We start from the raw sequence: 12245 nt of genomic DNA, 5'->3' as shown, positions 1-12245 counted from the left end.
AAGTTAATCTTTGTATTTTAATCAGAAGCCAAAAAGAAAGAGTTCAACCAAATCAAAAATTTTCCAGTCTTAAATTGATGTCTTAGAATCCTCCTTCTCTCAGTACAAATTTTTTTCCAAGCAAGAGGCTGTCAGCGAAACGAAACTTTCCTGTAACTTTCACTTTCCACACCCTTTCAAGCCTCAATCGCCATCTTGTTACAAGTTTGCTAAGTTGTTATTTCCGAAGGAGGTAATGAACAATGGAGTTAAGTTTAGATACTTGCAGTCTGACTTCTCCTGGCTTGTTCTGCCTGCAGAAATTTAGGATGCTGGAGATCCCCTCAGTTGTTATTGGCAGAATTGGTCGCGGCACCTTGCTCCGCTAATTAGCAGAGTTGTCCCAGGTCCGTAGCAGACTGACAGGCTTCTAGGGAGCTCTCGCCCTTCGTGCCCCAGAATTTCTCCTAGGGCACTTGCGGAGCTCTACCTTCACCTGTCAGCTCTCCTCTCTCCCCTTTACCCGGGGAGAAAGTTTCCAAGTCGCCAGACAGCTGTTTTTCGGCTGTTCTGGCGGCTTTTACGATACCGGGGATCGGGCGCTCACGGAGGAGCGTCTGCGATGCGCACGGAGCCAACCAGAAGTTTTCTTGTCCCAAATCAGAAACAGATGATAGATAGTTTTTATTAAAAAATCACTAATCAGATATTGTCTCCCGGGAGGGAAAAGGAAAGTATCTGGCCTTCTCGTACCCCAAGGAAGGAAAGAGTCAGTGTCTCTTTGCTGAGATACTTTTGGGGCATTCCTTATCTGTATTTTTCCATTTCTATTTGAACTTATCTGTGGAGGCTGAGAAGAATGGGGTGTGCTTTTATCTGTCCTCTGGAGATCATGTGACAAAAATGTGTTGTCATTTGTCCTCTGAAACCTCCCCAAATTGTGTGGGAACAGAACTTTTACTCTCAGACCATGGAAGAGCATTCTCCCAATCCAATTGAAGAACAAAGGCCTCATGCAATGTGACTCAGAGCATCCTAGGATACAGGTGATCCCTGAGTTACGACAGTTCACTAAGCAACTGTTTCAAGTTACGACCTAGCCATCTCCCAAGTACTTAAGAGGCGGTCCTGAAATTACAAATATTACAACACCACGGCCGTCATTCACACTTACGAATGACAGCAGAGGCATTGCAACAACAATCATCCTACCTGTATCCCCACCGCACCCTGCTCGGACTTAAGTTACGAGGATGTAGCGAGGAAATCGGTTCCTTTGCCTGCTTGGGTGCATTTGCAGAAAAAAGAGGCCTAAAGTAGTGAGAGATACATAAGATCAATAGTGGGAAATCTGGCACTACTGATCTCACATGAACTTGCACTACACTTCTCGTTTTGTGTGATCTCGCACTAAAGTAGTTTTAGGGCTATGTTCTCTGAAAACTAAAGCCTGTATCAGATCCAGCCAAAAAGCCCTCGCAAGCTGATGAGACTTTGGGGCAGCAAAATAGCCATTCTTGAAGCCTCCCAACCTTTCCAGTCTCAGTGCAAAGAGCATTTACAAGCCAATGGGAGGCTTCAGGGAAGGGACTTCGCTCCAAAGTTTCATCGTTGGGATCAAGGAACGGGCCGAGCGGGAGTCCTGCCTGCCAGACAGACGCCCTGCAATAGCTGCTCCAAGGTACACCGGGGAAGAAGGAGCTTTTTTCAAAATTGTTTCAGTTCTCACAGGTCTCTGCTGAAATTAACCCACCTCAATACATCTTAATTTTTTTCCTTATTCCTCTTTGGGTGTTTCCCCTGATTATTCCAGGATTCAAAACAGACTTTGATTGAGATTTGCACATATATAGATAATTGAAAGAAAGAGATGTTTTCTAGATATTTTCAAAGCTTTCAGGACTCAGGAATATAAATATCATCCTGTCTATATCACATCACTGTATTTATTTATTTATTTATTTGTTTGGGTGATTTTTATACCACTCTTCTCCCGAAGGACTCAGGGCAGTGTACAGCCATGATAATAACAATGACAACCCAAAATTTAAGAAGATCAATTAAAATAATTAAATCAATGGCCATAATTTAACCATGCAAACATAAAACTTAAAGGAATTTTGGAAAAATTCAGAAGGAAATTCACTTGACTTTGTACGGTTTTGATCTTTTTCTCTAACCTTGTTATCGTTTCTCTTTTGCTTTGAAGGTAATAATGGTCAGGAGAATCAAGATTTTGGTGAACTGTTCCAAGTGATCAATGCTAAAGCTGGAACGGAGAAGTTTGGAATTCGAATGGAATACGGAAACCATGACAGAAACCAGTCGAATAATTGGAATCAGGGAAACTCATCTTCCACTGATGCTCCGATGCAAGACTTTCTTGCCCAACAGGAGAAAATAAGGAAAAAATATATTGGGGAAAGTGTGAAGCCAATCAAAGCTAAATTACAAGTAAAAGAACACTATATAAGCCAAAACAAAGGAGAAGATGCTATAAGAAGACACAACGGACAAAGTTACAATGGGACATTCATTCCTTTTCTTGGAAATAAGTTCCTTACATCTCAATCGGTGATTGACACAAAAGAGAAGCCTTACAAATGTTTGGAATGTGGAACATGTTTTAGAACAAGCAGGCAACTTACTTCCCACGAAGGGATTCACACTGGGGAGAAGCTATACAAATGCAGAGAGTCTGGTAACCGGTTCAGAAGATGTAGTAATCTTATTTCCCCTAAAAGAATCCACGCAGGGGAAAAGCCATTCAAATGCATGGAGTGTGGAAAAACCTTTGCTTATAGCAAGGGACTTACTACCCACAAAATGAACCACACAGGGGAAAAGCCATTTAAATGCATGGAGTGTGGAAAAACCTTTGCTCAAAGGAGTAGTCTTATTTCCCATAAGAGGGTCCACACAGGGGAGAAGTCATATAAATGCATGGAGTGCGGAAAGACGTTTGGTCAAAGAGGTCATCTTATTTCCCACAAAATGATCCACACAGGGGAGAAGCCGTATAAATGCATGGAGTGCAAAAAAACTTTTGCTCGTAGAAGTAGTCTTATTTCCCATAAGAGGATCCACACAGGGGAGAAGCCGTATAAATGCATGGAGTGTGGAAAAACCTTTGCTCAAAGTGGTAATCTTTTTTCCCATAAGAGGATCCACACAGGGGAAAAGCCATTTAAATGCATGGAGTGTGGAAAGACCTTTGCTAAGAGCAGTGTCCTAAGAGTACATGAAAGGCGCCACACAGAGGAGACGCTGTATAAATGCATGGAATGTGGAAAGACCTTTGCTTCTAGTAATGGACTTACTATCCACAAAATGATCCACACAGGGAAAAAGCCATTTCAATGCATGGAGTGTGGAAAGACCTTTGCTTATAGTAATGGACTTACTGTCCACAAAATGATCCACACAGGAGAAAAGCCATTTAAATGCATGGAGTGTGGAAAAACCTTTGCTCAAAGAGGTCATCTTATTTCCCATAAGAGGATCCACACAGGGGAAAAGCCATTTAAATGCGTGGAGTGTGGAAAGACCTTTGCTCACAGCAGTGTCCTAAGAGTACATGAAAGGCGCCACACAGGAGAGAAGCCGTATAAATGCATGGAATGTGGAAAGACCTTTGCTTCTAGTAATGGACTTACTAGCCACAAAATGATCCACACAGGGGAAAAGCCATTTCAGTGCATGGAGTGTGGAAAGTCCTTTCCTTATAGTAGTGGACTTACTATCCACAGAACGATCCACACAGAGGAAAAGCCATTCAAATGCATGGAGTGTGGAAAAACCTTTGCTTATAGCAATGGACTTACTACCCACAAAATGATCCACACAGGGGAAAAGCCATTCAAATGCATGGAGTGTGGAAAAACCTTTGCTCAAAGGAGTAGTCTTATTTCCCATAAGAGGGTCCACACAGGGGAGAAGCCATATAAATGCATGGAGTGCGGAAAGACCTTTGCTCAAAGAGGTCATCTTATTTCCCATAAGAGGATCCACACAGGGGAGAAGCCGTATAAATGCATGGAGTGCAAAAAAACTTTTGCTCGTAGAAGTAGTCTTATTTCCCATAAGAGGATCCACACAGGGGAGAAGCCGTATAAATGCATGGAGTGCGGAAAAACCTTTGCTCAAAGTGGTCATCTTTTTTCCCATAAGAGGATCCACACAGGGGAAAAGCCATTTAAATGCATGGAGTGTGGAAAGACCTTTGCTCAGAGCAGTGTCCTAAGAGTACATGAAAGGCGCCACACAGAGGAGAAGCTGTATAAATGCATGGAATGTGGAAAGACCTTTGCTTCTAGTAATGGACTTACTATCCACAAAATGATCCACACAGGGGAAAAGCCATTTCAATGCATGGAGTGTGGAAAGACCTTTGCTTATAGTAATGGACTTACTGTCCACAAAATGATCCACACAGGAGAAAAGCCATTTAAATGCATGGAGTGTGGAAAAACCTTTGCTCAAAGAGGTCATCTTATTTCCCATAAGAGGATCCACACAGGGGAAAAGCCATTTAAATGCGTGGAGTGTGGAAAGACCTTTGCTCACAGCAGTGTCCTAAGAGTACATGAAAGGCGCCACACAGGGGAGAAGCCGTATAAATGCATGGAATGTGGAAAGACCTTTGCTTCTAGTAATGGACTTACTAGCCACAAAACGATCCACACAGAGGAAAAGCCATTTAAATGCATGGAGTGTGGAAAGTCCTTTGCTTATAGTAATGGACTTACTATCCACAAAACGATCCACACAGAGGAAAAGCCATTTAAATGCATGGAGTGTGGAAAGTCCTTTGCTTATAGTAAGAGACTTACTATCCATAAAATGATCCACACAGAGGAAAAGCCATTTAAATGCATGGAGTGTGGAAAGTCCTTTGCTTATAGCAAGGGACTTACTATCCACAAAATGATCCACACAGGGGAAAAGCCATTTAAGTGCATGGAGTGTGGAAAAACCTTTGCTCAAAGAGTTCATCTTGTTCACCATAAGAGGATCCACACAGGGGAGAAGCCATATAAATGCATGGAATGTGGAAAGACCTTTGCTCGAAGAAATTATCTTATTTCCCATAAGAGTATCCACACAGGGGAGAAACCGTATAAATGCTTGGAGTGTGGAAAGTCCTTTGCTCAGAGCAGTGTCCTAAGAGTACATGAAAGGCGCCACACAGGGGAGAAGCCGTACAAATGCATGGAATGTGGAAAGACCTTTGCTTATAGTAATGGATTTACTATCCACAAAATGATTCACACAGGGGGAAAGCCATTTAAATGCATGGAGTGTGGAAAGTCCTTTGCTTATAGTAATGGACTTACTATCCACAAAATGATCCATACAGGGGAAATGCCGTTTAAATGCATGGAGTGTGGAAAGTCCTTTGCTTATAGTAAGGGACTTAATATCCACAAAATGATCCACACAGGGGAAAAGCCATTTAAGTGCATGGAGTGTGGAAAGTCCTTTGCTTATAGTAAGGGACTTACTATCCACAAAATGATCCACACAGGGGAAAAGCCATTTAAGTGCATGGAGTGTGGAAAAACCTTTGCTCAAAGGAGTAGTCTTATTTCCCATAAGAGGATCCACACAGGGGAGAAGCCATATAAATGCATGGAGTGTGGAAAAACCTTTGCTTATAGCAAGGGACTTACTACCCACAAAATGATCCACACAGGGGAAAAGCCATTTAAGTGTATGGAGTGTGGAAAAACCTTTGCTCGAAGAAGTAGTCTTATTTCCCATAAGAGGATCCACACAGGGGAGAAGCCATATAAATGCATGGAATGCGGAAAGACCTTTGCTCAAAGAGGTCATCTTATTTCCCATAAGAGGATCCACACAGGGGAGAAGCCGTATAAATGCATGGAGTGTGAAAAGACGTTTGCTCAAAAAGGTAATCTTACTTCTCATAAAAGGATCCACGCTCGGGAGAAACTGTTAAGCAATTCTAATTCCACTTAGACTTATATACTATTTCACAATGCTTTACAACACTCTCTGAGCAGTTTACAAAGTCAGCATATGCTCCCCAGGAATCTGGGTCCTCATTTTACACACCAGAGAAGGATGAAAGCTGAATCAACCATGACCCTGTCAGAATTAATGGTACCAATGGAATTGCTTGCCTTCAGAAGTTGTGAGAGCTTCATCACTGGAAGCTTTGAAGAAGAGATTGGACTGCCAATTGTGTAGGGTCTCCTACTTGGGCAGGGGGTTGGACGAGATGAACTAAAAGGTCCGTTCCAACTCTGTTAATCTAATATCTAATTTTTTCCCCAAACCACCAGAAGGTAAGATATTCTTACAATGGATGGAAACTAATCAAGGAGTGAAGCAACTTGGAACTTTCTTACAGTGAGGTTAATTCACCAGTGAAACAGTTTGCCTTCAGATAGCGTGGGTGCTTCCTCACTGGACATTTTAAAGAAGAGACTGGACAGTCACTTGTCTGAAATGATATAGGATCTCCTGCTTGATCAGGAGGCTGGACTAGAAGAGCTCCAAGTTCCCTTCCAGCTCTATTCTGATTTTGAATCCTCAATCCATTCTGGTGCTTTTTTGCGAAGTATGAGGTTTTAAAAGAAAGATGAGTCTCAGTGCAGATTATGATTATCATTTGCCCTCAAAGTGATGTGTGGATGCCAATATTTAAGTGGTACATTTTAAGTAACTCCCTCTGATGCTTACTTCGCTTACTATTATCACAGCCTGCCTTTCCACCGTTTCACTTTATGCAAGTGATAACAGAAAAAAAACATAAGGAAAACGGGGTTATAGTGATGCTGAATTGGAAAATCCAACTCATAGGCTGTGTATCCTACTTTTGTGGTGATCTTTCCTTGCCACACAATCTTATCAATACCTTTTTTAAAGTGAGGTCTCCAGAACTGGACACAGTATTCCTAATGGAGTCTCAGTAAAGCCCTATGTAGAGGGATAGGAGCTCCTTTTTGCTGATGGTGATACCTCTGGTGATGCATCTCAGAATGTTGTTTGCCTTTACAACTTCCTGGCCACACTGTTTACTTTTTTATCATTATTTCAGTGCCAGTGTAACTTTTTTCACATAGTTGTTTTAAAAAGTGCTGCTTGAACTCATTTATTAAAACAGTTCTAGCATTGTGTAAATATCTTTGTGTCTATTCCAACCTTCCTCCACAGAGAGAGCCTTAAAGCAAGTAGTGTCAACTCTCAAAACGACTCGAGCTGAAGCCATATTTTTCTTGCTTTGTTTCTTAGTTGCCATACTTAGGGGTGGGGGGAGGGGGAATTTGTGGAATGTAGAATGTTTTCCTCCAATGTGCCGGATATAACAATGATAAGGCTCCTGAGAACCAAGGCCAAATCAGCATGCCCAACAATGGCAGGAGGGAATGCTGAGAAGTTCATCATCTGCTTCCTTGGCGAACGTGACCTGGGACACGAGGGGGCTGGACAGTATCTATTTTTTACTTATACCCAAAATGCGGGAATTATTTAATTTTGCTTTCACCTTTGACTGTGCAGATATGATGTACCCAATAAACCGGATTTTTGAGGAAGCCAAGGCCTCAGAGTCTTGAATTGGTTGGGACTATTACTTGGAATCATGACAAGTAGTTTTATTAAGGAAAAGCAGTGGTAGAGAAATGTGGGTGCATATTAAGTTCTCATAGCTAGGCAGCCTACTGGCCAACCCAAGCAGTTCCTGATTTACAATAATTTATTAAGTAACCATTTGAAGTTACAAGCTAACATTGCAAATCATCAATCAAGAAGAAAGATCTTTGGAAAGCAACGAAGTCCAAAATATCATGAAATTAAGAACGACTTAAAAAAATTTACTTCAGTCCTTCCGGATGAATCATGCAGAAATGCAAATAGGAACAATCTCTGGAATATTAAGATACCAAAAATAATCCAGCCTGCCAACAAAGGAGAAAATGTGTAGCTCACGGTTGAAATGAGGGGTCCTTGGTGGTCTCTGAGCTTGATTGTGTTGTTGCAGACCTTTCATTAGCCAAACTAGGGAAGATCATCAGTGCACCAACCAACCTCAGAGCACAGGTGGGTTTCAGCAGGTTCTGACCAGTTCTGGAGAACCAATAGTGGAAAATTTGAGTAGTTTGGAAAACTGGTAAATACCACCTGACTGGCTCCGCCCCTATCTATTCTCTGCCTCCCAAGTCCCAGCTGATCAGGAGGAAATGGGGATTTTGCAGTAACCTTTCCCTGGAGTGGGGAGGGAATGGGAGATTCTACAGTAGAATTAAAGAACTTTCGTCCAGTCTTCAACCTACCCTTTGTGGGAAAGGTTGTAGAGAAAGTGGTGGCACTTCAGCTCCTGCGGTCATAGGAGGAAACGGATTATCTAGACCCTTTTCAGTCTGGCTTCAGACCTGGCTACAGCACGGAAACTGCCATGGTCAAGCTGATGGATGATCTCCGGCGAGCCTGAGATGGGGGTCATTCCTCCATCTTGGTGCTACTTGACCTCTCAGCAGCTTTTGATACCATTGACCATTGTATCCTTCTGGGATAACTAAGGGAGTTGGGAGTGGGAGGCACTGTGTTATGGTGGTTCCCCTCCTATCTCTCTGGTCGGTCACAGTCGGTGTTGGTAGGAAGACAGAGGTTAACCCCTAGGCCCCTTGTTTGCAGGGTGCCTCAGGGCTCGGTCCTCTCTTCCCTCCTATTTAACATCTACATGAAGCTGCTGGGTGAGCTCATCCAACGATACGGGGTGAGGTATCAGCAATACGCTGATGATACCCAGCTGTCTATCTCTACTCCGCATCAATTCAGTGAGGTGGTGGATGTGATGTGCTGGTGCCTGGAGGCCGTGAGGGTCTGGATGGGAGTCAACAGGCTCAGACTTAATCCAGATAAGACCGAGTGGCTGTGGGAATTGCCTCCTAAAGACTATGTTGATTGTCCATCCTTGGTTCTGGGGTAGGGGGGAGAGAAATTGTCCCCCTCAGAACGGGCTTGCAATTTGGGTGTCCTCCTAGACTCACAGCTAAGATTAGAACCACATGTCAGCTGTGGCTAGGGGGACCTTTGCACAGGTTCTCCTGGTGCACCAATTGCGACCCTACTTGGATCAGGAGGCTCTCCTCACAGTCACTCATGCCCTTGTCACCTCACGATTAGATTACTGCAACACGCTCTACATGGGGCTACACTTGGAAAGTGTTCGAAGACTACAGTTGGTCCAGAATGCAGCCGTGCGAGCTGTCGTGGGTGCACCTAGGTACACCCACATTACACCAATTCTCCGTGAGCTGCACTGGCTCCCTATTGGTCTCCGGTCACAATTCAAGGTGTTGGTTATTACCTTTAAAGCCCTACATGGCTCAGGGCCAGGTAATCTTCGAGATCGCCTTCTACCGCATAGCTCCCACGACCGTAAGATCCCACAGAGTTGGTCTCCTCCAGGTCCCATCAGCTAAACAATGCCGGCTGGCAGGCTCGCAGGGGAGGGCCTTCTCTGTGCCTGCCCCAGCTCTCTGGAACCAGTTACCTCCTGAGATCTGGACCATCCCCACCCTATTGGCCTTCCGGAAAGCGAAGAAGACCTGGCTTTTCCGGCAGGCCTGGGGCCGTTGATCTCGCTGTTGCGATCTGGCGAGATCCGGCCATGAATGGTGTGAATGGGTTTTAATTGTTTTTAATGTTTTAATGTTTAATGTTTTTATATATGGTTTTTAAATGCATTGTAAGCCGCTTTGAGTCTTCGGAGAAAGACAGCATACAAATTGAACAAATAAATGAATGAATGAATAAATACAGTATCCTTTTCCTGCCACACTCACCAAGCCACACCCACAGAACCAGTAGTAAAAAAATTTGAAACCCACCACTGCGTATGCTTTGTCAAATTAAGATCTGAGTCAACCAGTATGAATGTAGAAGCAGGGAACCTTTTTCGGTCAAAGACCTCTTATAATGTGATGGAATAATGACAGACGTCAATGTAGAGTATGGGAAAAGCTTCAGGGTGAACAATTTGTCTTTCAAGCAAGGGGCCAGAATGAACAGAAGCTGAAACAAATGCATGGGCAAAATATATTTTTCAAGCATTACAGCCATATTTTTGTCTTTTTATGGTTTGCCATAATATCAAGGTAACTTAAATAATTTGTGTAGTTACTTGCTAAACATGCATAAAATTCTCTTCACTGCATGATTAAGGCCCAGTGCTCTTCAACATCTTCATCAATGACTTGGACGAGGGGATAGATGGGGAACTCATCAAATTTGCAGATGACACCAAGTTAGCAGGAATAGCCAACACTGCAGAAGATAGGCTCAAGATACAGAAGGATCTTGACAGACTTGAACATTGGGCGCTATCTAACAAAATGAAATTCAATAGTGAAAAAAGCAAGGTTCTACATTTAGGCAAGAAAAACAAAATGCACAGGTACCGTATATGTGCTCAATAATAGTAACTATGAGAGGGATCTTGGAATCCTGGTGGACAACCATTTAGATATGAGCCAGCCGTGTGCAGCAGCTGCCAAAAAAGCCAAAACAGTTCTAGGCTGCATTAACAGAGAGATAGAATCAAGATCACATGAATTGTTAATACCACTTTATAATGCCTTGGTAAGGCCACACTTGGAATATTGCATTCAGTTTTGGTCGTCACAATGTAAAAAAGATGTTGAGACTCTAGAAAGAGTGCAGAGAAAAGCAACAAAGATGATTAGGGGACTGGAGGCTAAAACATGAAGAACGGTTGCAGGAACTGGGTATGTGTAGTTTAATTAAAAGAAGGACTAGGGGAGACATGATAGCAGTGTTCCAATATCTCAGGGGCTGCCACAAAAAAGAGCGAGTCAAATTATTCTCCAAAGCACCTGAGGGTAGGACAAGAAGCAATGGGTGGAAACTAATCAAGGAGAGAAGCAACTTAGAATTAAGGAGAAATTTACTGACAATTAATAAGTGGAACAACTTGCCCGCAGAAGTTGTGAATGCTCCAACACTGGAAATTTTTAAGAAGAGGTTGGATAACCATTTGTCTGAAGTGATGTAGGGTTTCCTGCCTGGGCAGGGGGTTGGACTAGAAGACCTCCAAGGTCCCTTCCAACTCTGCTCTTCTATTCTATTTTAAAAATTATGATGTTACCTCCATTTTTAAAAATGGTTTTTTAACCACTTTTCCATCTTTTTAAATGTTGTTTTGCTCACTGTAGCTAAGCTCTGTGTGTCATTGTGACTCCAAATGTGGTCAAATGTTTTCATAGTAATGGAGCCTTCAGCTTTTCGTGTTTTGCTTTTTCCTTTTCTTTTTCTCCTCATTTATGGTCTAATGATATATCCCTGTATTCAATTCTCCAAGGGGCTTAAGCTTCCTGGTCACATTTCTTGAGGTGAATTTCCTACTCAATCCCTATGTAAAAATGGTTTTTTCTCATCATAGTTTAGCTTTCTATTCCTTTTTCAGGATCTTCCTTTTCTTTCATCAGAAGAGACCAGAGGGGTCCCTGCCCTTTCTCCTCCCCCCTTTGCTGTGAGGCTGAGCGAATAGTTTGAGAAGGGCAGCTGCATGCATTGAATTAAAGAAATAAAAATAATTTTCCTGCCTGTGTCCCATCTGCCTCCCCTTCAGGCGGGAGTTCCCAACAACCGCAAGACACAAGCTGTCTTTCCCATAGAGCCTCCTGGTCCTCCTCTTCTGGCTGCCCGGCTGTTTCTGACAGGATTTGAACCCTTTGGAGGCCACCCACAATCTCTGCGGAGCCTTCAGGGCGGCTGTTCTTGAGGGAAGCGAGTTCAAATCCTCCAGAGAAATTTTTCTCCATCTCCACAGAGGGTTCCTGGACAGGAAGGAAAGGAAGATGGAGAAATTGCTGCCTCTGGAGACCACAAGCTTTTATTCGGCAGGGAGGAATTGTGAGGGGTTTTTCCCCCGTACTCCCATGCCCATCACCCCTGCCCTGTCCATTCTCCTCAGGCGCGCTCCAGTTTCCCGCCCTTTTTACAATCCTGGCACTTTGCGCCGAATCCACTAGGGGGCGCACTCTGTTAAGAGAAGGGAACTCCCGGTGCTTCCCCATTGGTCCACTGGAGGGCGAGCGTCACAGCCGTCTTTGTAGAGGAGGCCGGGAAGGAAGTGACATCATGAAAGCTTGCCGCTCTAGGATGGTGCACTCGCTCTCCTTAACCCCGCAGAAGGCGGAGAGGCTGCGGGAGAGTCTGGCGGGGGGAGATCCAGAAGTTCCACTGGTGAGTTGGGGGCTCTTCCCGGTCAAAGG

The 12245-nt window shown here is 43.5% G+C and overlaps 2 protein-coding genes across 3 annotated transcripts in view; both read left to right on the top strand.

Moving 5' to 3' along the window:
• LOC132708964 (uncharacterized) overlaps window positions 1-12245 on the top strand; it is a 71149-nt gene that overhangs the window by 12934 nt on the left and 45970 nt on the right. The window contains 1 exon segment of the mRNA XM_087884942.1: window positions 2189-5893. Within this exon segment, the coding sequence (XP_087741068.1) occupies window positions 2189-5893 (3705 nt within the window).
• LOC148116099 (zinc finger protein with KRAB and SCAN domains 5-like) overlaps window positions 11801-12245 on the top strand; it is a 32128-nt gene continuing 31683 nt past the window's right edge. For both annotated transcript variants that reach the window (XM_087884909.1, XM_087884908.1), the window contains exon 1: window positions 11801-12216. The gene's annotated coding sequence lies outside the window, so the exon portion shown is untranslated. The remainder of the gene's footprint in view (window positions 12217-12245) is intronic.

This window comes from Pantherophis guttatus, chromosome 2 (genome assembly GCF_059756535.1).
Source record: "Pantherophis guttatus breed Tessera chromosome 2, ASM5975653v1, whole genome shotgun sequence".
Lineage (NCBI taxonomy): Eukaryota > Metazoa > Chordata > Lepidosauria > Squamata > Colubridae > Pantherophis > Pantherophis guttatus.
Note: the sequence above shows the minus strand (reverse complement) of the source record. Positions and strands in the feature narration are given on the sequence as shown.